The sequence below is a fragment of the Cydia amplana genome, chromosome 14 (assembly GCF_948474715.1).
Source record: "Cydia amplana chromosome 14, ilCydAmpl1.1, whole genome shotgun sequence".
Lineage (NCBI taxonomy): Eukaryota > Metazoa > Arthropoda > Insecta > Lepidoptera > Tortricidae > Cydia > Cydia amplana.
Window position 1 is genome coordinate 5,130,288 of NC_086082.1, and position 23,966 is coordinate 5,154,253.

At 38.5% G+C, this 23,966-nt stretch overlaps 2 protein-coding genes and 1 non-coding gene across 4 annotated transcripts in view; 1 reads left to right on the forward strand and 2 right to left on the reverse strand.

Annotated features, from left to right (window-relative positions):
* Positions 1–926: 926 nt before the first annotated feature.
* Positions 927–11,737, forward strand: LOC134653965 (voltage-dependent anion-selective channel-like). 2 transcript variants are annotated; one of them, XM_063509332.1, is made up of 7 exons: positions 927–1,082; positions 2,299–2,439; positions 4,903–5,067; positions 5,689–5,852; positions 6,365–6,592; positions 8,454–8,662; positions 11,351–11,737. In XM_063509332.1, exons 1-7 carry the CDS (start codon positions 972–974, stop codon positions 11,440–11,442), a joined length of 1,110 nt encoding a protein of 369 aa, XP_063365402.1. In that variant the 5' UTR covers positions 927–971; the 3' UTR covers positions 11,443–11,737. The 2 variants fall into 2 exon arrangements, with proteins under 2 accessions (XP_063365402.1, XP_063365403.1); XM_063509333.1 differs by lacking the exons at positions 927–1,082; positions 2,299–2,439 and adding an exon at positions 4,160–4,254.
* Positions 11,738–12,915: 1,178 nt separating this feature from the next.
* LOC134654030 (COP9 signalosome complex subunit 4) overlaps positions 12,916–23,966 on the reverse strand; it is a 176,516-nt gene continuing 165,465 nt past the window's right edge. Inside the window, exons 2-10 of the mRNA XM_063509419.1 lie at positions 18,728–18,888; positions 18,574–18,653; positions 18,105–18,256; positions 17,668–17,771; positions 16,974–17,159; positions 16,644–16,762; positions 16,131–16,285; positions 13,975–14,191; positions 12,916–13,058 (exon numbers count right to left, since the gene is read on the reverse strand). Coding sequence (XP_063365489.1) covers positions 12,925–13,058; positions 13,975–14,191; positions 16,131–16,285; positions 16,644–16,762; positions 16,974–17,159; positions 17,668–17,771; positions 18,105–18,256; positions 18,574–18,653; positions 18,728–18,810 — 1,230 coding nt within the window. The 5' untranslated portion in view covers positions 18,811–18,888 and the 3' untranslated portion in view covers positions 12,916–12,924. The remainder of the gene's footprint in view (positions 13,059–13,974; positions 14,192–16,130; positions 16,286–16,643; positions 16,763–16,973; positions 17,160–17,667; positions 17,772–18,104; positions 18,257–18,573; positions 18,654–18,727; positions 18,889–23,966) is intronic.
* LOC134654392 (U6 spliceosomal RNA) lies at positions 23,783–23,886 on the reverse strand. Its single transcript, XR_010097324.1, has one exon. It is a non-coding gene; the product is annotated as a U6 spliceosomal RNA (small nuclear RNA).

Consider the following 23,966-nt stretch of genomic DNA (forward strand, 5'->3'; position numbering starts at 1 on the left):
AGTTGCGTTTTTATTCCGATTTGCCTATAGGTACTAACACCTGGCCCGCTTAGCAACTTCTGCTGCTGACTGCACTTGCCTAATAACTCAAAACTTTATGAGTCTATACAGTCTACTGTATAGCAGCTTAGTTTCCCATAGATGCCATAGTTGCCTATATGCTATGGGGCTGTCCATAAATTACGACATCGGTTTTTGACCCACCCTCCCCCCTAAAATCATCCAAAAATCATGCTTCGAATGACCCCGTTTCCTCCTACTTCTTGCTACCATCATCCGATGTCCAGCCCCCCCCCCCCCCTAATTTGAAATGACGTAATTTATGAATAGCCCCTATGTCATAGAACCAATAAAACACATCATGCACAATGTCTTCTTCAATTCACCAAAGTCGCTACGCTGCGCCAAGCAAAAAAATTGTTAGGGTAATTAATTAAATTTCATTCAAATAAGTATAACATATAAAAATATGCTCGTCCTACATTTGTAACACCCCTTACAAAGTTTCGTTTTAATAAGCGAGACTACTGCTATGTGTTTCTAGACTTTGCGGAATTGGCATTTAACTAGTTTGAATTATAAACGAGACTTGTAACAGTTGTAACTGTTGGAACTACTTTTGGAACTAGGTCGCCCATCGCCTATTGTGTTTAAGATCCCGCGTTTTCGTGGCTAACAATTATTTATGGGAGACATAGTAAAACATGACGTGTTACATGAATACTTGTCTTGTCTGATACTTCGCTTTCAGGACAAATACATCAAACGTTATATTATTAATCGTTTAGTAACTTAATTTCAGATAAGTACCTAGTAGTTAAAATGGTATTTATGGGAGAAATGTTAAATGTGAATTTATTACCATCAGAGCCAAATAGATTCACTGTAACAAAATTTTCAAAATCTATGTATACGTAATTGTCACAAAAAAAAATATAACCAATATAATTATTTAATGTTTTATCTTTAATATGTCTATTTTTGAGAGTTTATATAGTTTTGTAAACAGTGATAGTGTATTTGAATGGAGGTGGCCGAAAGTTTCTGCGGTAACTTATGAAAGAAAACCATGTGTACGGGAAGTAAGTATTTAAATAAGCATAATAAGGTATATTACCTACTAGGTAGGTAGTTTAAAGAATAAGTATTTAAGAAATGACCTAATAGTTATTAAATCCCTCTATCTCTACTGCATTAACTACTGCGCATTCATCTTATTTTACTTGTATTTTCTCGCGTTGACAATAATAGGTACATTTAAATTTTGAAAACCCAGAATTTTCTTTGCTAGAAAATTCGACGACTATCCAGAAAATTCAACATTCCCATCGACCAAAGGACAACATGACCTGCGTTCGGTTGCGTGCCAAAAACTACTTTTATCTTTTTCACTTTAACGCCTGTCGCGGACACGACATAACAACATACATACATATTAGTTATTAGTTAATATAATATCAAGACGCCGTTGCCGTGGATAAAAATAAAATATCGACTCTTCCCGAGTGTAACTTGTGCATTATTTAGATTTTAGGTACTACTTTTATTTTTGATGGATTACGTAAATTTATAAAAGAAAGTAGAGCTCGGCGAACGCAGGTCTCGTATGAAAATTATTACACTTTAGGTAGGTACAATATTATATATAGGTACAATTATTTCCTAGATAATAATAAATACCTACTTATATGTTTAGGTATGTGGTATGTTATCGTATCAGTTAACTACTTACCCTACTTCTTGTGTAAATCTGCAGCCTCGAAAGTGCTGAACAATTTAGAACTTTGTCACAGTGACGTAACAAAACTTGGTACTTACCCTCAGTTGGTGTAGAGACCGTATTAACGTGCAGGTAAATCTAATAGGTAGTAGGTAGGTATATTAAACGAATCAAATGTATATATTAAATTAACTATGTAGCTTAATACATTACCAAAATCTTGTAACATATAGAGGTACCTAAAGTCTATTTTTTTATTCGGTAGACTAAAATGACATTTCATAGTATGAAATGACATTTCATGTTCAACTTCGCAACTGTCATTTCAGTCTACCGAATAAAAAAATAGACTTTATATGTATAGATTCCAGATATCAATGAAAAATTATTTCCTTTCTTATAATGCCAATGCGGCAATCTTTGACACAGACGAATTTCAGAGGGGCTACCGCGAAAACAGAAATTCGCAACTTGCGGGGATCTTTCTCTTTTACTCCTTAATTAGAGTGAAAGAGAAAAATGCCCGCAATTTGCGAACTTCGATTTTCGCGGTTATAGCCCTGATTAAATGAATCTAGGATGGATCGATGGGCGAGCATGTGGTCTGCTTCGACAAGGGACGGGAGGTGGCCTGCCCCGACGGATACGATGACGATGGCGGCAGTGACAGCCACGGCGGCGGCTTTGGGATTGCCTTCTGGAGCTTTTCAGATTCTAAGGTTTGAGCTTACAACCTGGTGATTCATAGATGTAACCCAAAGTTAGGAACACTGGTGATATAAATGCTCAAGATTTTGATACTCCCGAAAACTACACCGGGGCCGGTTTTGTGCGACGTGAGTTACAAACAGAAATTAGCCACCAGTAACGTTAACTTTCTGGTACTAGTATCTATAGAAAGAAAAACAAAAAATGTTAGAATTATAGGAGTGAATAGTTATATACATACAGGTTTGACTTTTCTTGGCTTTACTTGATAATTAAGCAAGTGCAGCAGACTGATGATCAGCAAAGTTGCATCAGACAGTCGAAACCTTACATTATCGCTTCGTGCCAGTTATAACCATAGCAATGGAAATAGAAGTGTCTTTTATATTTTGCGTGCAACAGCTAGTGGATAGTCGATCATGACACTTTGAGAAGTAATGTTGCTGAAATGAAAGTGCTAGGAGACAATTAACATAGATGGGTCTTGTGGTAGTTATAGTATAGGTACCTAATAACTGCCGCAGTAATATGATAGATTACGAACTACTTTTAGCAAGTTTGAGATATCTCATACTCGTATTATGTACTTACATTTTAAATACTTGCCTAATAGCAAAATATCCTTATAAGATGAGGGATATTTTGGTTGTTTAGAATAGGGGTATACTAAGACTAGCTGTCATTGCCACACACCGATTGATTTTTTATTCGCTGTCGCCACATGAACCGATTGATGATTAATTTGATTCCACATTATAGCAAAGTGTACCTAAATAAACGTAAATAGCGTAGAGAGCGTAGTGCCATCTTAAAGGCCGGCAACGCACTTACCAAGCACTTAATTGCAACCCTACAACCCCTCAGGCGGTCTAGCATGAGTTGCGTTCTCGCGCGCGAGTCCATACTTGAAGTCGCGCCAGATGTATAGGCGGATTAGACTCTCGCGCGAGCCACGAGACGAGCCGCGAGCCGCGCCACGAGACGCGAGTCCACCGCTTACACTCGCGTTCGGCTTGTCATTCGGTTATAAACCTTATGCCGTGCCGTTAGTGTTTAAATTATATTAGCTCGACGAGCTTGCGAGCCACGAGACGAGCCGCGAGCCCACCGCTTACACTCGCGTCTCGTGGCGCAGTTCGCGGCTCGTCTCGTGGCTCGCGCGAGAGTCTAATAGCCGATTATGGAGTCGCCCGCGAGAACGCAACTCATGCTAGACCGCCAGATAGAGTCTGTGCGGAAAGAGAAGAGTCGCGAATTGTATGGGGCCCGATACATTCCACGACTCTTCTCTTTCCGCACAGACTCTATCATAGATATACATATTCGTTGTTAATAGTTACTCGATTTTATTAACTGATAACTTTAAGTATTAATTATATTGCTATAAATTATTGTTTTAATCTTTTTCTATGGAATTCTGGTGAAATTTATTATTTATTAATTTATTAGCAGTTGTGTTGATTACTACTTGTGACATTGACGTCAACGTAGTAGTGTCGTTTTAGGACTTGTTATGTTACATTGAAATTACATTTCAACCACTAAGACCGTTGACTTTTTACAATATCTAATATAAATAAAGTATTGCTGTTATTTATATATATAGTTTTTCTCAATATGATACAAGTTAACGTATTATAATTTAAAATACCTCATTCTGTACACTATTTCCGGTGTGAAAAACGCCATCGCACTGTCGCGCTATCTGTTGACTACTTCAGTAACCAGAACTTTGTGGTGCGGTGAAGGAGATTCCACTCATCTAATAGGCAATTTATTTGCCTTGTTCCACGTTCTCCATTTCAAATTATACCTTATAAACCACAGTGAGTAATATAGCTTTTTTCGTAATTGCTTTGTATATAAAGGGAAAGACTGGTTATGGTGTAAAGATAGATTTTAGATTGAGGTTAAAATGATTCGCTTCAGCCGGTTTCAATGAGAAGTATCGACGTCACCCTTCGCATAATCCATATTATTTTCGTATCTCCCTATTTTTATCACCAATATCTACATTAAGTTTGTTTCAAATGACTAGAGATCTTAGAAAATGTATGTCATAAAAATATAATTGATTGGGTGAAGAGGTCGAAACGTCAGTGGAGGTGGACGACGCATGTGATTTCCACCTTTGATACGAATTTCAGCTCCTATCTATAGAGGTCAAGTTTAAGGCCAGTAGGTGTGTCCCGAAGGAAGAATGTCACGTTGGACACTCTTCTGGAACATTGACGCCCAAATCCCTTATTACCTGAGTGTTATGTAATAGTACTGAATGAGGATTGTAAATAGTTCGCGAAGCCGAGTCGACCCTGACACAGCTGGCACTGATAGTTAATTTTTGCGACTTACCCCTTGTACTAGATATTAACAGCTAATAATCATAAGGTCATGTGACATGTATTGCTTACTTTTATTACAACAAAATTTAGGGTCCATATAGGAGTAGGTTGCTCAAGTATGAATCATTACAGATGGGTTCCAGCCCTCCTCCCTACTATGCCGATCTTGGCAAGAAGGCCAATGATGTATTCGGCAAGGGTTACCACTTCGGAGTGTTCAAACTTGACCTGAAGACCAAGAGTGAGTCTGGTGTGGAGTTCACCAGTGGCATCACCTCCAACCAGGAGAGTGGAAAGGTAATTCATCTTTGGTTCTCTTGCAAGTTATTCAGTTCAGTTATCAGCCGGCTCTTGTGAATTAATTGTACATTCATGATTCCATTTGCTACACTTTTGTTATATTGAACATTGTATAAAATCTGAGTTGAATAATTTTAATATATCTTAGATTGCTTTCATAGAGGAAAACACACATTTTTAGATTTAAAAAAATACGCGTTAATGATAAGATTATTTAATTTAAGAGGCTTCATTTATTTTACAGTGGAAAGTCATTATCAGAAAACGCAAGGGATCACATTTTTTTAAATATTTATTGTTATCATTTCATGGAGATTCCAAAAAGCCAAACAGTGTAAGAACACATACACATTTCATTCACATAATAGCTATTTTATGATATTGGCTATTATTTTACCTATTTAACTAAGACAATATTCATTTTAAAGTTAATGTGTCCCAGACCATAATTTTATACATGCACACCCTTTTTCACTGATGATTTTCTTTGAAAATGTAAAACATTGCATTTTAGATATTTATATTAACCTTATAGTTTTCTTATAAATAATAAAGTATAAGCTATAGTACAGCATATGATCATCAATTATTCACTACATTCATCAATTATTTTCATAGGTGTTTGGCAGCCTTTCGTCCAAATTCGCCGTGAAGGACTATGGCCTGACATTCACAGAGAAGTGGAACACGGACAACACACTCGCTACTGACATCACAATTCAGGACAAGATCGCCGCTGGTCTCAAGGTTACTCTGGAGGGAACCTTCGCCCCACAGACCGGGTAAGACACGGGAAACTTCTTTCACTACCAACTATTAGTGAGCAGGGCCAGAGATCAAAGAAACAGGCTTAGAAAGTTATCATTGGCAGCATTGTGAACAGTCCGCCATTAGCTGTTGATACTTCTATCTATTTTACGTTTAATGAGCTAAAATAATTATTGTAATATATTAGACACTCGAGGCGGACTATATGGGTCAGACATAGATCTATTTAAGTGCCAATTTGTGTTTCCTGTTGCTGTTATTTAAGAACATATTCAATACCTGCAATTTTGATACACTAAACTACTTACAGGTAAATTCATTCTTGTAGGAAAGAAATAAGATTCCTCTGTGTCCATAACTGGATACCTATACAAGATTGATAATGTTTATTATTCAGATGTGTAAACATTACAAGTTATGAAGTATTTTAAATTGTAATAGAGACCTCAGTTTTTTTTTTCATATCTTGGGTACAATTTCCCTATTCAATTTAACAAGCAAGTCATTAAACAAGTAACAATTGCAGGAGCAAGAGCGGTAAACTAAAGTCGTCGTTCGCGAACGAAACTGTGGCCATCAACACCAACGTGGACCTGGACCTGGCTGGACCCATCGTGGACGTGGCCGCCGTCCTCAAGTACCAGGGCTGGCTCGCCGGCGCGCACACGCAGTTCGACTCGCAGAAGGCCAAGTTCGCCAAGAACAACTTCGCCTTCGGATACCAGACCGGAGACTTCAACCTACACACCAATGTGTAAGTATAGTTATACGATTTTTTAGATGTTTTAAATGACACTAACATTTTGTTGTGGATTAATAAAAGACAATGACAGTAAATGTGGTGTCCAACAAGAAATCACTGTGGATTGTATAATTAGAAGATAATCTCTCAGTTTGGTGGTTTTGACTTTCCTAAAGTCATCTATCAGTGATCATATCATAGAGAAAAAGTTTAATATTTCAATATGAAACTCTTAAAACTTACTTTAATACAACATGAATTATTGATTGTCAATAACCAAGCTAGTTTTTAGGTCAAACGAGGGTAAAGGGATACACACACAAGTGAAATATTAAATCAGCCTGACAGGCACTTTTATTAGCAATAGCAGGAATGTAGACGAAATCGTCAGTTTCTTAAACTAGACCTCTTATATAATGTTACAATTAAGGACTTGTGTAGAGCCAGGGTCAATGAACATCGATTTTTCAACATAAGCTAGTAGAGGATGCTCCATATAACTTGTACTAGTTAAAACCAGTGAGCGCTCAGATGACTTCGGATAATATAACTGACTATTGTTCTCTAAGTATGCTTGTAAAATGGTACTTGGAGATCGTGACGTGTACTGCTCTCTAATGTAAATATGCCTCTTGGGATTACGTAATCTAGATCAATTGTGAGATTGTGACGCGATGCGTGAAAGTATTTAAAGAAAACGTCTTATATGACCGGTAAATATTAATAATAATTTATAATTTAGTAAAAACGGATCAATCTTAAGAATACCTAGTTAGATATCTTTTTATTTATATTATGTTAAAATATCATAATAAAATAGAGTTGGAATGCAGAAGAAATAAATCGGCCTGCATATTTATTACCTCCGTAATTTCTTGAATCCTAGTTAAATAACCATTAGATGAAGATTGCTGCACATAAGCACATAAATCATAGTAGTTGCTACTAGACTTGATGTAAATTTTACTAAATACTTTCCGTAAATTCATTATTATAGGTATATTGAACTAAAGTGGGACTAAAGTACAAATGACCTTCAAATCAAGGGTGAACAGGTACCTTCTGGGCAGACTCGCTCCATCGTAGGTCACGTCTTCGCCTCGGCTAGTCTGTGGCCATGAGTAAAGCTTTGGATTCCTCCGAAAACGGTGCCGTCATATTACGGCCGCTATATAGCGTTGACTGACGTCACTAGAACGTTGTCTATGTAAACAAGATGGCGCGGTTTCCTAGACGGCGTTACGTTAAGCTTTGGATTCCTCCGAAAACGGTGCCGTCATATTACGGCCGCTATATAGCGTTGACTGACGTCACTAGAACGTTGTCTATGTAAACAAGATGGCAAGGTTTCCTAGACGGCGTTACGTTACGTTGATGGTCAACGTAACGTAAGATGACGGCCGTCATGACGGTGTCGATAGTTTCGTGAACGTTTTATTAGATAGCGGTGACGCCATTTTGAATAAATGACACGAGATTTGAATAAATGATTTCGTACTACGATTATTTTCCTCTTCTGATGATATTTCATCCTCCAAGTAAATTATAGATGATCAAGCAAATCTTGTCAGTAGGAAAAGGCGCGAAATTCAAATTTTCTATGGGACGTTATCCCATCGCGCCTACATTTTTCAAATTTGCCGCTTTGACCTTGGTGGATGACGGTGTGTTATGACGCCGTGGTACTTTCCACATGTCGCCACCGTAAAGACGGCCGTCTTTTGCTGCCGCTATATGACGGCCGTCATATGACGGCACCGTTTTCGGAGGAATCCAAAGCTTAAGCCCATTTTTAATAAAAAAAAAAATGAAAACTTTAAAAAACTCCTGCTATTTTAAAATCAATATAATATGGTATTGTGTAATTATTCAGCGACAACGGCAAGGACTTCGGTGGCTCCATCTACCAGAAGGTGTCTGACAAGCTGGACTGCGGCGTCAGCATGAAGTGGTCGGCGGGCTCGGCCGACACGCTGTTCGGCGTGGGCGCCAAGTTCGCGCTCGACGCCGACGCGTCGCTCCACGCCAAGATCAACAACAAGTCGCTCATCGGTCTCGGCTACCAGCAGAAGTTGCGCCCTGGTCAGTATTTATCACATGTACCTGTGAAATGGGTCGCATATTTCAATATTTTTAGGGTTCCGTACACAAAGGGTAAAAACGGGACCCTATTACTAAGACTCCGCTGTCCGTCCGTCCGTCCGTCTGTCACCAGGCTGTATCTCACGAACCGTGATAGCTAGACAGTTAAAATTTTCACAGATGATGTATTTCTGTTGCCGCTATAACAACAAATACTAAAAACAGAATAAAATAAAGATTTAAGTGGGGCTCCCATACAACAAACGTGATTTTTGACCGAAGTTAAGCAACGTCGGGCGGGGTCAGTACTTGGATGGGTGACCGTTTTTTTTGTTTTTGCTTGTTTTGCTCTATTTTTTGTTGATGGTGCGGAACCCTCCGTGCGCGAGTCCGACTCGCATTTGGCCGGTTTTTTTGGATTTAGCTGAGAGTCGTTTCAATAGTTACGTGATGACTTGTTCAATATGCGAGTATCGCGTGATAATAGTGAGTTTAAGGACTTTAAGGTCAGAAATTAATGTTGCCATTTTAGAATCTACTACTAAAGTTATTAGCTGTACAAGTATTGTTCAGTATAAAATTATCACTTTTCATAATATGATGGCTTGATGATTGGTTCGAGTTTATTCCTACTTTTATTTTACCTTTACTGTATACACGCCCCTGTACTGTATATCGATTGTTTATTGAGAATTCGTATATTCAAGATATGACTATGTCACGGTCCAATATCAGTTGGGTGATTCAGTTTTATCTGAATACCTAAGTGCCATATTATAATAATCAAAATATAACTTTTGTCGTATCTTTATGTAGTTATGCTAGCCATAATGTTTCATGTTACTCTCATTAAAGTAAACATAAAGGCTTCGGCACACAGGCGCGTTTTCCGGGCGGGGCGTGAGCGTTTTGTATGTAAAAGCGGCGCGCCCGGAAAACGCGCCTGTGTGACGAAGCCTTTAGTGTAACTTATAATCATATATAGCGAGTTGATTAGATCATAATCACAATCAAGAGTGAAAGTCCATAATATTTATCTATCCTAAGAATATACTGAAATGATTAGAATCATCCATCATAATGTGTAAACACTAGACAGTTCTAACCCACCCTTACGCACTATCGAGATATCGTACGATTGTCACGTGTCGTTCCACTTATCTATTGTTTGTCGAGTAAATATAAGTCGAGATAGTCGGGTCTTCGGTTCGGTTCGGGCCTTTGGGAGATGAAGATGATTTAACAAACAGCAACGAAGGGAGAAGAGGCATTGGACTTTTATTTTAGACAATAGAACCTATACTATTTTGGAATGAGTAGTTCCATCAATCATTTACAACAAGTAATATGAATTTAAAAGTACTGTCGGAAGTATGGGTATGATGTAGTTTTGTATTACGCACACGGAAGTCCTTATTATGGAATGCCGACGTTAACGTCATACCTGTTTTCACTCAGACAACTAATCGATTTAAAAATTGGCACAAATATAGAACGTCTTTACGTTACGTCTGCTCACACTCGCATAGATGCCAATAACAATTGTGTAGTAAAGCCGAACCAGTAACAAATATTAGTCATGGCTGCTATGAATAATTAAATGCATTTCCTATAGGTAATTCCCATAGTCTTATTGTCATTTTGAAATGTCGACTTCGTTATGTTATCGGAAGAAAACTGGAAATCTATGACAATCGACATGGTTTTTAGGGTTCCGTACCCAAAGGGTAAAAACGGGACCCTATTACTAAGACTCCGCTGTTCGTCCGTCCGTCCGTCCGTCTGTCACCAGGCTGTATCTCACGAACCGTGATAGATAGACAGTTGAAATTTTCACAGATGATGTATTTCTGTTGCCGCTATAACAACAAATACTAAAAACAGAATAAAATAAAGATTTAAGTGGGGCTCCCATACAACAAACGTGATTTTTGACCGAAGTTAAGCAGCGTCGGGCGGGGTCAGTACTTGGATGGGTGACCGTTTTTTTGCTTGTTTTGCTCTATTTTCTGTTGATGGTGCGGAACCCTCCGTGTGCGAGTCCGACTCGCACTTGGCCGGTTTTTATGAAAAACTCTTTGTAACGTCGCTACGCTGTGGAGGAGTTAACCCTTTGAACGCCACGCCTATCATAGCGGCGCGTCATCGTGAACCTTGTTAGAATGCACGATGGTTGATATTGGGCTGTAGCCACGTGACAGTTGACATCTTTGGCGGTCACTGTTAAACAATTAGTGATGTCATATTAACTCACATTTATAGACGGGTCTATCGCGAAATTATTATATTAGACCCATCTATAAATGTCAGTTAATATGTGTTCAGAACGCGAAAGTTTTAAATATTATAATTAGTGTCGTGTTTGTATTTGTTGAAATTTTTGAAATGCATTTCAAAAATTGCCGGCTCAAAGTGGACTCTAACAGCACAGGACAGAGCTAACTGGCACTCTCTGGAGGAGGCCTTTACCCGAGAAGGGGTTCTTGCTTAGTGGTATTTTAATGCAATTTTAATTTTAATTTAGTGATAATAATGACATTAATTACGAATAATTTTTAACTATAATAATAATGTATATTCCTTTTAAATTTTAAATTCAAATCTAGATATAACGACATTGTAACTACTTGCAAGAAATAAAAGGCTTTTTTATTTTTATTTTATTTTATTTATTTGTATTTGTTGCAGGCGTGACCCTGACCCTCTCGGCCGCCATCGACGGCCAGAACTTCAACGCCGGCGGGCACAAGGTCGGCGTCGCCCTCGAGCTGGAGCCCTAAACACGCGTAGATAACACATCTACTGTTATATAATAATAGAAAGAGTATAGAAAGATCAATTTCAATCATAGTATTCTCGAGTGTTGTCTGTCTGTGTAAGCGTTGAACGCGACGTTCGGAATACCGTTCCCTAGGTATTATGTAAGCACGCGACATTATTGCATCCCTATTGTATTGCTAAATAATTTAATTGTGCAAATTACGTGATCCGTAAGTCCTATATATCTTGTAAATAAGCACCTATGGTGTTGCCCTATTGATTGTGAATTAAATGAATAGTCTGTTGGAATCACCATCCGTTGTTTTATTGGCGCCTCGTGCGCCGCTCGTCGTTGCTTTTAACCTCTTGCCGCCCAATGTACCTTAGGGTGTACACTCAGTTTCGATGGAATTTCAACCTTAATTAAAATCGAAATAGGTAGCATTTCATTTGTCTCGTAAAATTTTCGAACAAATGAAATTCAACCCAATTGAAAATACAACAAGATTCAAACTTCCTTGGCTATAATTTTGTATGGTGAGCGGTACGAGGTTAAAATGTGTATGCAGTTTTTACCTTGTTCATTCACACGATGAGAATACACCGTAGTTCTGCGAAACTTGGTCGCTTTAGGAGTTCAGGCGCATAAAAATCGCGCAAGTACGCTATTTGCGCGATTAAGTATATTTTTTCTACTCCAGCACTTAAATGTGTCAATTAAATGACTGACAGTGATATCTAAAGCAATGTCATTTGAATGATTTGTCTATAGGCTCATAAGATGACTGCTAGCAGTCATCTTATGAGTATAATACAACTGCTTTATTTTTTTTAAAGATACAAGTTCCGATCATCTTGATTGAAAGAGGTATGTTTTCATTTACAATAATAACTCTTTTTTCTTTAAATAATTACTCAATTTTTTTTAATAATCTCTTTTTTTTTAATAATAACTCTTTTTTTTAATAATAACTTTTTTTTTTTTTTTTTTGCTGCAGCTGTCATAGAAAAAGTAATATAATGTTCTTAAAATTCTCGGGTCTTTTTTTACAAAACTCGACTATGTCTCGTTTTGTAACTTCGACCCTTGAATTTTAAGAACCCTTATTATATCACTGTTGCATAAACTACTATTAAAATGCATGGTATAATAAATTGCCATTCCAATAATGACAACAGTCCTACGGGCGCCAGTCTTGCACATAGCCAATATGAGCCTGTGTTTACTATAAATTATACTTCGCCAATCCATGCCAGGATGGATTAGTTCAGATCGTTTTTTAAGTGTTTCTGACAGGGATATCATTTAGGAAAAGGAGAGGAAGGACGTCAAAAAGAGTATCTTTTTGATAGATGGTTAAAAAGAACACTATAATGTATGTGTATTTTATATTTAAGCATAGATTACATCACTGGTTCGTCTAGTCAAGTTGCTGCAGGGGTACGCAACCTTTCTTACACTAATTATCCTCGAAATAAAAAATATTTTCCTGTCTTCACGATTACTGTATCATCTCCTCCTCGACGATCTTGGCCATCCACTCGGGCTCGGCGGCGCCGATCTTCTCGATGAGGCTGTTGACCTGGTAGCACAGGCTCTGGATCTGTTTGTCCCACTGCGGTAGGATCTCACGGGCTGGGTGGATTACGAAATTATGTAAATACTCGTACATATCATCATTTGATAAAGTCAAAATGGCCAAAATATTTGAATAATAAAGCATAGAAAGTGCGTGCTGGCAACCAGAAGACAATTTTATAATAGGTGAGATGAGACGTTGAGATGGTTGTATTTGCGCGGTTTTAGCGAGCGAGTCGATAGTCGGGCGTTTTACCCGTGAGATGGAAGCGCACGAGATCACCAGGACGAAGTGTATGTGGCTCTAGTATCTCGGGAACGCGTGTACTCGCGCGCAAAACGGCTTAGACGGGACAGGCTCTAAGGATTTTCGTAAGGATCGCGGTGGCTTAACCGATTCATTGTCACCCAGCCTAATAAGAAATCCGCGCCAGGTCACAAAAATTTCGTCATATAAAGCTGTATACCACGATCCCGACTATCGGGTCGCCCGGCCTGGGAACGAAATCATGAAATACCCGATAGTCGGGGTTTCGGCACTGAATGTGTTAAGCCGGGTATTCATTAGGCAACATTTGTTAATAAACTGTTTATGAATTTGATCATCATGTTTTGCAACAAGTTTACCGTAAACACTGTTTCTGAAACTTAGCGGTCCACACTAGTTTAGTTGTGGCTAGGATGTCGCCCGAGGATTTTCCATGTTTCTAAATTTGCGTCACACACGTCCACACTCGATGACATCTGTTTATAAACTGAATATTTTGTCTTGCTCTCCACCTAGAGTGGGGAGCACAGCAACATGTTTATGCAACAATATTTCATCATCCTTGTTTATAAACATGTTTACAGAGATGATGAAACATCGTGCAACACTGTTTATAAACAGTCATTAAACAGTGTTTATTACCAAAAGTTGCCTAATACCTGGCTTTATAAGGAGGGGTCGCGATCCCCAGATAGCAAAACTTACTTTCAAAATGCACCCTCGCGCTGATCTGGTCGATGTGCCCGTTCATGCGCTGCTCGGAGATCATGTGCGCGGCGATGCGTTCCGCGCGCGGCGGCGGCGTCTCGAGCAGCGCGCCGAGCTCCTCGAACGTGATGTTGTTGTACAGCTTGCTCGCCGACAGCAGGTTGTGCTCGAACACGGCGCGGTCCAGGATCGACGAGCCGTCCGGCGTCGTCGCCTGACACCACCAATACAAGTTTTAAGGCTTGGCCAGACACAGAGCGCGACGCAGCGACGCGTCCGCGCCGCGCGACCGCGGCACATGCTAACAGATTACCGACGTCAAACAGACTGCGTCCCGCCGGTATCACGCCCCGCTTCTGTCGCGCCCCGCGCCGCGCGGCCCCTTGCGTCCGCGCAACGCGGGCCGCCGCGTTGCGCTGGGTCACATCAGTCGGATCGGACGTTAGGCAGCGAGCGGTGGCGCGCGCGATGAGGGCGTGTTGAGAGCGCGGTCCGCGCGCGCCCTGTTTGAACAGTCATCGCGTCGGCATCACGCGGCGCGGACGCGGCGCTGCGTCGCGCCAAGTCGCGTTCTGTGTCTGGTCAAGCCTTAAGAGCCAACAGGAGTGATCATTTCTCCATACAAACGTACTCGACTGTTTCCTCCGTGGGTTTTGAAGCTAGAGCAATGATTTTTTTCAACACAGATTAATATTGTCAATATCTGTGTCGGACCGTTTTGCTTTTTTTGATATTTTTGTTTTTTAAGGCGCTAGAGCCCTTCAAAAATGGCCAAAATGGCCTAATTGACTATGCCGCAATGAGAGGCGCGCTATTCAAAACTTATATCGATTAGCCAAAAAAGCAAAACGGTCCGACACAGATAATGTCATAATCATTTAGATTTTCAAATTTGGTTACGATTGGTTAAGTTTTGGAGGAGGAAACAGTCGAGTACGAAACCTCGATTTTTGAGATTTTTACGCAGGATTTTTCGCCTTGTTCTTATCGCACTAGTTTTAGGAGCCGCTTCCGTTAGCGAGACGGGTATATTTACCTAAAATATTTAAATCTCAGCTCCTGTTGGCTCTTAAGAAACTGTTTGTCATCGTTAAAGACTCCGCTAAATTTTATTGTATGGAATGTTTCATAGTATAGCACCGCAGCGCGCCGGCTGACGTTGATCAGTAGTCTGTCGAGTGGCACTAAATAATGCCTCCTGCACACTACACTAGTGTGGGTTCAAGCCACGGATTCGAGGACTGACCGATCTGACTCGATCATCCAAATCCAAACAATAAGGGTCGGTTGCACCAAACTGTTTGTCATCGTTAAAGACTCCGCTAAATTTTATTGTATGGAAAGTTCCATAGTAAAGCGCTGAGGCGCGCGGGCTGACGTTAATCAGTCTGTCAAATGTGGTTGGTGCAACTGGCCCTTAGAAACTGTTTGTCATCGTTAAAGACTCCGCTAAATTTTATTGTATGACGCTGACATGTTCACCTAGAGTGTCCAAAGCCTCAATAAAAATCAGATAAAAAGAAATGTATGGAAAGTTTCATAGTAAACCGCCGCAGCGCGCCGGCTGACGTTGATCAGTAGTCTGTCGAGTGGCACTAAATAATGCCTCCTGCACACTACACTAGTGTGGGTTCAAGCCACGGATTCGAGGACTGACCGATCTGACTCGATCATCCAAATCCAAACAATAAGGGTCGGTTGCACCAAACTGTTTGTCATCGTTAAAGACTCTGCTAAATTTTATTGTATGGAAAGTTCCATAGTAAAGCGCTGGGGCGCGCGGGCTGACGTTAATCAGTCTGTCAAATGTGGTTGGTGCAACTGGCCCTTAGAAACTGTTTGTCATCGTTAAAGACTCCGCTAAATTTTATTGTATGTAACATGTTCACCTAGAGTGTCCAAAGCCTCAATAAAAATCAGATAAAAAGAAAAATGTATGGAAAGTTTCATAGTAAACCGCCGCAGCGCGCCGGCTGACGTTGATCAGTCGTCTGTCGAGTGGCACTAAATAATGCCGCCTCCTGCACACTAGTGCGGGTTCAAGCCAACCTCCAACTCCAACTCGCGCCGTCCCGCTTGACCCTAATGTATTCAGACTACTTTCAACAACATATTGCTTTAACTTAATGTTCTAAATAGATAAAACAATAAACCTTTTGATGCGTCTGCATGAGAGCTTCGAATTCGTGCAGCTCGGAGCGGCGGATGATGCGGTCCAGGTACATCTTCTCCAGGATGGAATAAGCGGGTAGTTGCTGGCAGCGCTCGTCCTTGAATAACGTGGCTAACATTCTGGATCTTTGTTGACCTGGAAAACAATCCAGCTTTAAACATTGTACTACAAATTTTGTAACAAATTTTGTGCAAAACCAGTGGTTGTCAGAAAACAATACATTATTGGCACTAATGTTTGGGAATGACATAGTATATGAAGAGGGTAACATTTTCAAAGAATATGACAACATTTTCATAGAATATACCAACATTTTCTAGAATGTGACAACATCAACATTTTCAAAAATAGACTGGATACACATTTTAGAACTTTAAAAAGTGCAAAATAAAATAAAATACAAGTGCTTCGATATACACGCATCAGCTCCAAGAGCTGCTAGTGTATCAAATAAAATAATAAATAATAAAATAATTTTAATAGGAATGGTTACCGGCGGAGGCCAGCACGGTGCAGATGAGAGCGTTGCGGAGGCACGTCATGCGCTCGTCCTCGTGGATGATGTTGCGGTACGAGAGCTCGTTGTATCTCTGCGCCGCTTCTATGAATTTTCTGTGGAAGAAAGCATTTAAGTAATATTTACGAATTTCTTACACAAAGAATAATTAAAGTCGGAAAGCAGAAGAATATGTGTGATCATGTATTTCCGTAAATTTAATTTCATTATTGTTGTGTAATAATTATTCACAGGAAACAAAACTATTAGTTTGTTTAGTCGTAAAACTTACTAAGGTCTGCATTTAAAAATAAAGTATTTACTAACCTCCTATAATCCAAGACTCGTGCGTAGCACACTTTGTAATATATTTGCAGCTGTTCATTAGTGGTCTCCGCCTGTAACAGCGAAGCCCTGTTGACGTAGGCCTCCGCTTGCACAGGGTCGTCCACCTCCAGGTAGAGGCGCGCGATCTTTAGGTAAGTCTCTAGTTTGTAGTCTACTGTGTACTGCCTGAAACAAAATTAATACAATGAAATTGAAGAAAGTTGTATTGCATATGCATATTGGGATATATAAGTGTTGAGTATATAGTATATAATAAATAGAATTGGTTACACTGAACAAGAAGGGAACAAATCTATTTAAATATTTTGATTTCTGTCTGTTAAGTAGTCACAGTTCATACTACAATAAAAATTATAACATCAAATGGATGGACCAAAGAATAAGTGACCGCATCCATCCTCTAACTACATCTCTGCATTTGTGGCAGTGGCTGCATTTGTTTGGTTTAACAATTTATAACTAAAATTTGTGAAATGAATTCACACTGTGAAATGAATTCACACTGTGAAATGAATTCACACTGTGAACCTCACACAACCTATTTATGATTTTCATACTCCTGGCATTTCTGTCTATATGTTGGTGTATATCTTAAAAGTTGACCCATTTTTCAGTATCATGATCACAATAAATCAGAAAAGTTTGCAACAATAATAACAATTGATGAGCATACTTTTGTCCAGTCTCTAAAGGAATTCCAACTAGTACATTTGCAGCTTCCTTCCAGTTTTGGTTGCGTTCGTAAATGTCGGCCAAATGTTGTCTGATGCTTGCAACCTGCAGACAAATGATATAAGATTCAGATTCAGATTCAGAGTTTTATTTGCTTAAACATGGTATATACAGGTCTTAAATACTAATACAATAGAGCTACATGTTTGGTCATAGAGACATGCAAATATTGTGTGATGTCATGTGTGTCGCATGCATCATATTTTAGGTTAAGAGATCTCCTTTAGTGTAATTGAGGTGCACATGTGCAAAGTGATCTGAATACTTGTAGGCTGTATTAAAGCTCTCAAAATAAAATAATAATAAATTAAACAGTACAAACATGAACCAACAACTCCTGATCTGTGAATACTAGATAAAGCTATTTTATTTTATTACCTGTTCCTCAAATGAGATGACTCTTGGTTGTATGACATCTAATGCATAGTGTGAGACGTCCTGTGACACAGGGTCTGGCAATAGGGCCAAATGTGTACTGACATCCGTCAGCAGCTGTCGGGAGATCACGAGGCTCACATTCTCATTCACAACTGAAAAACATTTTTATTGTAAGGTAAATAGAATAAAGCAACTTAGTCAATACATTGATAAAATAATTTAAAAAAAACCAGAAAGATATAATAGATAGTGGGTAAATTACTGGGGTCTTCAAACAGTTGACCCAAAGGTCACTGCCAAGCCTTCGGCTCTCTAGCTTCCTGTACATGGGCCAGATAGTGTCACTTTTGGCTTTCCCGCTTCCTTTTGCAGGCTGGATTAGAAGGCCTGGCAGGTTGGTCCGGAGACTCTCGCTTTACACAACTACTTCACCTAATGAATTACTTACACTAAAATAATGTACACTTACTTGCTTCCACAAATGCTTTGAGCGAGTCTGCTAAATCACCCTCAGGATTTTTGAGTATCTCCATAAGAACATTGCGATACCTTTAGGAAAAACAAACGATATAAACTGATGTTCAATTTTAATAAAAAATATATTTAATCTAGTCTCAACTTACTTTTCTGCTTGATCTTTGTGTAATCCTCCAGAATTCCTCAGTTCATTCAAATACTGCCGGACTGATTGTAAGTTCAGCGGCATCTTGAAAAAGCGTAATAATTCCACAATCTACAATAATACTCTTATTTCTATTTAATTAATGGGATAAATGTCAATATCCTAAATTCTTTAATCTACCGACAATCTACAATTCTTCAAGTAAAATAAAAATAAAATATTGAAGTGCGAGCGAGTGTTTCGTTTTGACTTTTCTCTTTTTTTTATCAAATAGATCTGTCAGATGAAACGAATGGTGCCAAAAATCGATTTGAAATAGGATACAAATTATAATCGATGGGTTATCATTTTCAACAAAAAAAACCGGAACACATCATATCTTTGCACATCCCTATGAAAATTATTTTTGAACGCATGCGTATGCTTCCATTATGTTGGTATGCTTGAACAAGGCGACGCCTTGGCGACGCTGATTAAATAGATATAATGACAGCGTTTTACACAAAAATAAAACGCTAATTAAATAACTTACCATATTCGGAACCTAAAGTAATATATTGAGAGTGGCAACACTGTAGTTAGTCGTATTGTCCTTTTCTAGCATATACGTCCATCTCTCTCCCACACCCCCACCACTTCAGGCAGTTGCGTTTGACAATTTTTACAGTTAGAAACAAACGCAAATTACCTCATTGTCTCAAAATTATACATATTTACACCAGGCAGGATTAAAACTTTAGGTTCCGAATATGGTAAGTTATTTAATTAGCGTTTTATTTTTGTGTAAAACGCTGTCATTAAACAACTGTACCGATATTCGGAACCTAAAGTAATATATTGAGACGTGTTTGTTATCGCCTGGTGGTGGGAAGACGCCAAGCCAATGTGATTATACATGTACTTACATATTATGTATATGTAATATTATTATATTAGGAGTGTTTAATTAATTAATTAATTATGTAGTACACCCTTTATTTTAATACATGTGAGGAGAGAGGTATTTAGTAAAGCATACAATTTTATATACCATTATATTATGATACTAACTTTCCATTTTATATACGTATTTAATGTAGGTACTTATACATTTTCAACGAAAATAAGTGAGTCACCACAAGGGTGCTATAGTACTTAATTATATGTATGTGAGACTATGTAAAAGAAGATAAGTCAGTCTACTCTTCAGGGAGCATACAACATCTGTGATATGGAGTGATGTAATTAAAATATGAAAAGATAAAAATCATAAAGTACTCGAGTAGTTTTTATTTATAACTCCCAATTATTGACAAATTTGATAATAATTATCTAGTAAGGTAAGCAGTTGCAGGATATAACAAGGACAAGACCTTTCTTATTTCCAGAATCCCTCAGGATTAAGTAGACGAATATTTTAAATATTCGTTATATCACTATCACTACCCACAAAGTTGATGTCTGACTGTGAGCCAGTGTGAGCTATTTATTTGGTTATAGCTATAAAATGCATTTAATCGTTTGTACGCTTTACTAACGCGAACGCGAGCTAATGGACCTAAACAAACCTTACTTAAAATTGTGAAGGTTACTTTGAGAGCTTAAGCCATATCATAATACTCATGTGGGCACTAGTTACGACGCTTTTTGGTGCTCTTGGCGTTCAAATGGTAAATGTAGAATTGCCACAGAGCTTTATCAATGATATTTGTATACGTGCAGCTCATTCTGCTTATGTTCATGTTTAGCTATCATCAAGTGACCTTAATTGTACTCATTATTGTCTATATATGCAGTATGAGTAGTTTACCTTATCTGGTGCCTACTAGTAGACATAAACTTGATTGTTTCTGAACGCTAAAGTGGCTTAATTTATGTAAACCATTCATAGACATAGCTTAATTCTGAATATTCAGTCTTCTCTTTCCAGATTAAGAATAAGGTACTTAATTCGAAACCTTAGCTCATCGCATATGTGTTTTTAACCAAAATGAAAATTTGTGTTTATTTTGTGATTTTACATTATTTGCAATAACTGTGCGGAACCATGGGGTCCCCGACCTTTTGCCGGGCACCCGTGGGCCCAAAGCCAACAGCGCAGATGCCGTTTAAGAGGAACCTCTATTTTATCCAATGCTAGGGTCAACACTTTGTCGAATATATTTGATATTTATGTATATTTATCCTCCTTATGACCTAAGAGTAGGTAGTTGTAACTTTTTGATATCAAATATACGCAGAATAGTCAATTATTTTGTATTCTGAAGTGCATATAATATTACTGGATTTGGGCCAGTGTGCTTTTGTATACTATATCTCTGGCCTACTATATAGGCTAGTCTATTAACATCCCGCCTCCTGGAAGGCAGTATACAGACTTCTTAGATATATTCACGGTAGTGCTAAGAGTGTGGACCTGGTTTTCCGACACTTGACTGCATGAGATTATTTTTTCAGGTCTCGAGCAAGAAGGGTGCCTAGATAGGTTGAGGTCCTCAACTTGTGGATTTGGTAGGAGCAAGACACAGACGGGGTGTAAATTAGTTAATCCACCATGTTTCAAGAGATTCATGTGCATTCATGCCTTCAGGTTACACTGTAGAGACAGACTAACACTTTGGCAGAGTTTTGCTAACATATAATAAATGATTGCATTTGTTTGGGTGTACAATTACATGTTCCACACCAAAAACATAATTATTTATATATTTCAATCTATTTTTGAAAGGTTTGCGTTTCAAAATAGCTTCGCCTTTTCGCAAGGCGTGCTCCTGTTCCCCTATTTTATTGTGCAAAGCGAACAGTATCACAATGCTATAATTTTGTATAAATTGAGAACTAGAGGGTCATGCCCTAGACGTGACCGCCCAGAAACTGTGCTAGAACCGTTCGTGCAAACCATTCAGTCACTATTTTTAAAAACCTTTTGTAGTGGGTACATTCCACGGTCTTAAATTTATTAAACGTGTAGTATCAAACTATGACAAGTCATGATAAGTGAAATAAGTGACAACAGTATCTGGTCCGTGCATAGAAGCACTTGCCCTTGAGGTTAGGGCATGGGTAGTTTATTATAAACTTAATCCGTGCATAGGAGCACTTACGATACAGGTGGTTTAAAACTTCCAGGGTCACAATACAGACACAAGGGTGTAAAATACATAATTCATAAACGCCCGTTAGGCCAGTTTTGTATATTTTATTTCAAACATGCTTGTGCAGCACCGCCAGCACATGATAATTTTCCTAATATACCATGGCAGTCAGGGATATAATAATTATGTAAAAAGGTAGGTAACCTTGGTCATGTCGTGTACATAGGTAGGTACTCGTAAACATGTTAACTGAAAGACAAGTGCTCTCCAGCCAAATATAATTTATGCAACTGTGAGCTGCTCTTACATTGGGATCATATGTATTTATTTCTAGTCTGTCATATTGTAGCAGGCCTAGACTTCAAAGGTTTGTAGATGTTTATAGGGCCGTTAAACGGACCCTTTGTACACCTTGAGCAGGCTGTTTGTTTCACACCATGGGTAATATATATTGTAAACATAGCTTATTTCAGAATGGAATCGTAAGCTCTGTCGTGTCGTGAGCTTACCGAGCCTGATTTAATTAGAGTCCACAGATTGTATGGACCTTGGAGGATTGACCACTCCTTATTCTAATTATCAATATTCTGCCTGGGCTTATAGTCGAAATTAGGTGACTAAATCTCTTAGTATTATCTATGCCACCCAAGTTATGAGGCTTAGCGTCTCCAGACCACAATTTTATATTAGGGTGCAAAGATTTTTTCCATCTTTAAAATAAAAATGAGTCGAGATAGGCCTGGAATCTTAGGTTTTTATTTTACCTATTATAATTTTAGAAATGTTATGTAAATGGAAAGCAGTTTTCACTTTTACCACAGTTAATTAGCCCAATTTCGGGTTTAGCCAATAGGGTGTTCGGGACCCTTGAAATAGATTGGTAAACAAAAATGAAAACTCTAATAACGAAGCCTTGCCTATTTCGACTGATTTTTACCCAAAACATTATTTTAAACCATTTTTACATTCTCTAAAAAGAGATATTTACAACTTAATCTTTGTAATATTTTTGTGATTGTGGTCTACTCGCACGCCTGTGTTATGACCATATCATTTATATTTCTGTGAATATGTCTGACGTGCCTTGCGCAGGCTTACATAGGTTATAATATCATCATCAATAACTTGACGTCAGTTTGTGAACGAATCAAAGATTCTTTTGGCACACCTTACGCAGGTGTAAACATGGCAGCCTTGCGCAGGTTTAGATAGGTACATAATATATTGGTTTCATCACAAATAACTTGACGTTAGTTTGTGAACGAATCAAAGATTCTTTTGGCACACCTTACGCAGGTGTAAACATGGCAGCCTTGCGCAGGTTTAGATAGGTACATAATATATTGGTTTCATCACAAATAACTTGACGTTAGTTTGTGAACGAATAAAAGATTCTCTTAGGCGCACCTTAGCAGGTGGAACCATAACAAACGTAAGTTTAAGAATAAGTATCATTCAAATCAAATACCCTGAGTTTATGGGTAATATTCCCTAAGTTGCGGGTTCCTTGCTCGACAAGGTGAAAGGCTTTACGCCGGCTTTAACAGGCACTTTTAGAAAGTGTCATTCACGGTGACGCGCAGATTTGCCAAAACTAAACTTTAACTCTACAGTTAACTAATATAATTTGACAATATGAACCAAACCATGCGTCTTCGTCAATGAATCAATCTAAAGATTCCCGTATCGTTAATGCCCTTCCATGTCACAGGCTTCCGATTTTATTTGAAACGTTTAATTTAAGTGTACTATTTATGTAGGTAGGTAAGTAGGCTTAAGAATTGACCCTCTTGTATGTAGTTACGTATAGAATTAATAATCAAGTTATTCAAATTCAAAATAACACAAGCACATATAGCACCTACATGCAAGAGTTCTTTTCCTTAACCTTTAAAGCTGTAAGTACCTGCTAAGTTATATATTTAAGTAGGTACCTACCTACATAAATCAAAGATCTAGTTGGAGAGATATAAGTTGATAGATACAGAGTGAAATACTTCACGAATTCGCATGTCATTCTTGCGCAGAGCCATGCTAATCTCTCTCTATGTCTAGTCAGATTTAAGTTTATGTACTGCCGAAGTACTCACTTTCCACAAAAATAAATGCAATGTTTGCGATGTAGGTTTGTTCGTTACCTTGTGTCCCTTAGAGCGAAAATATCGT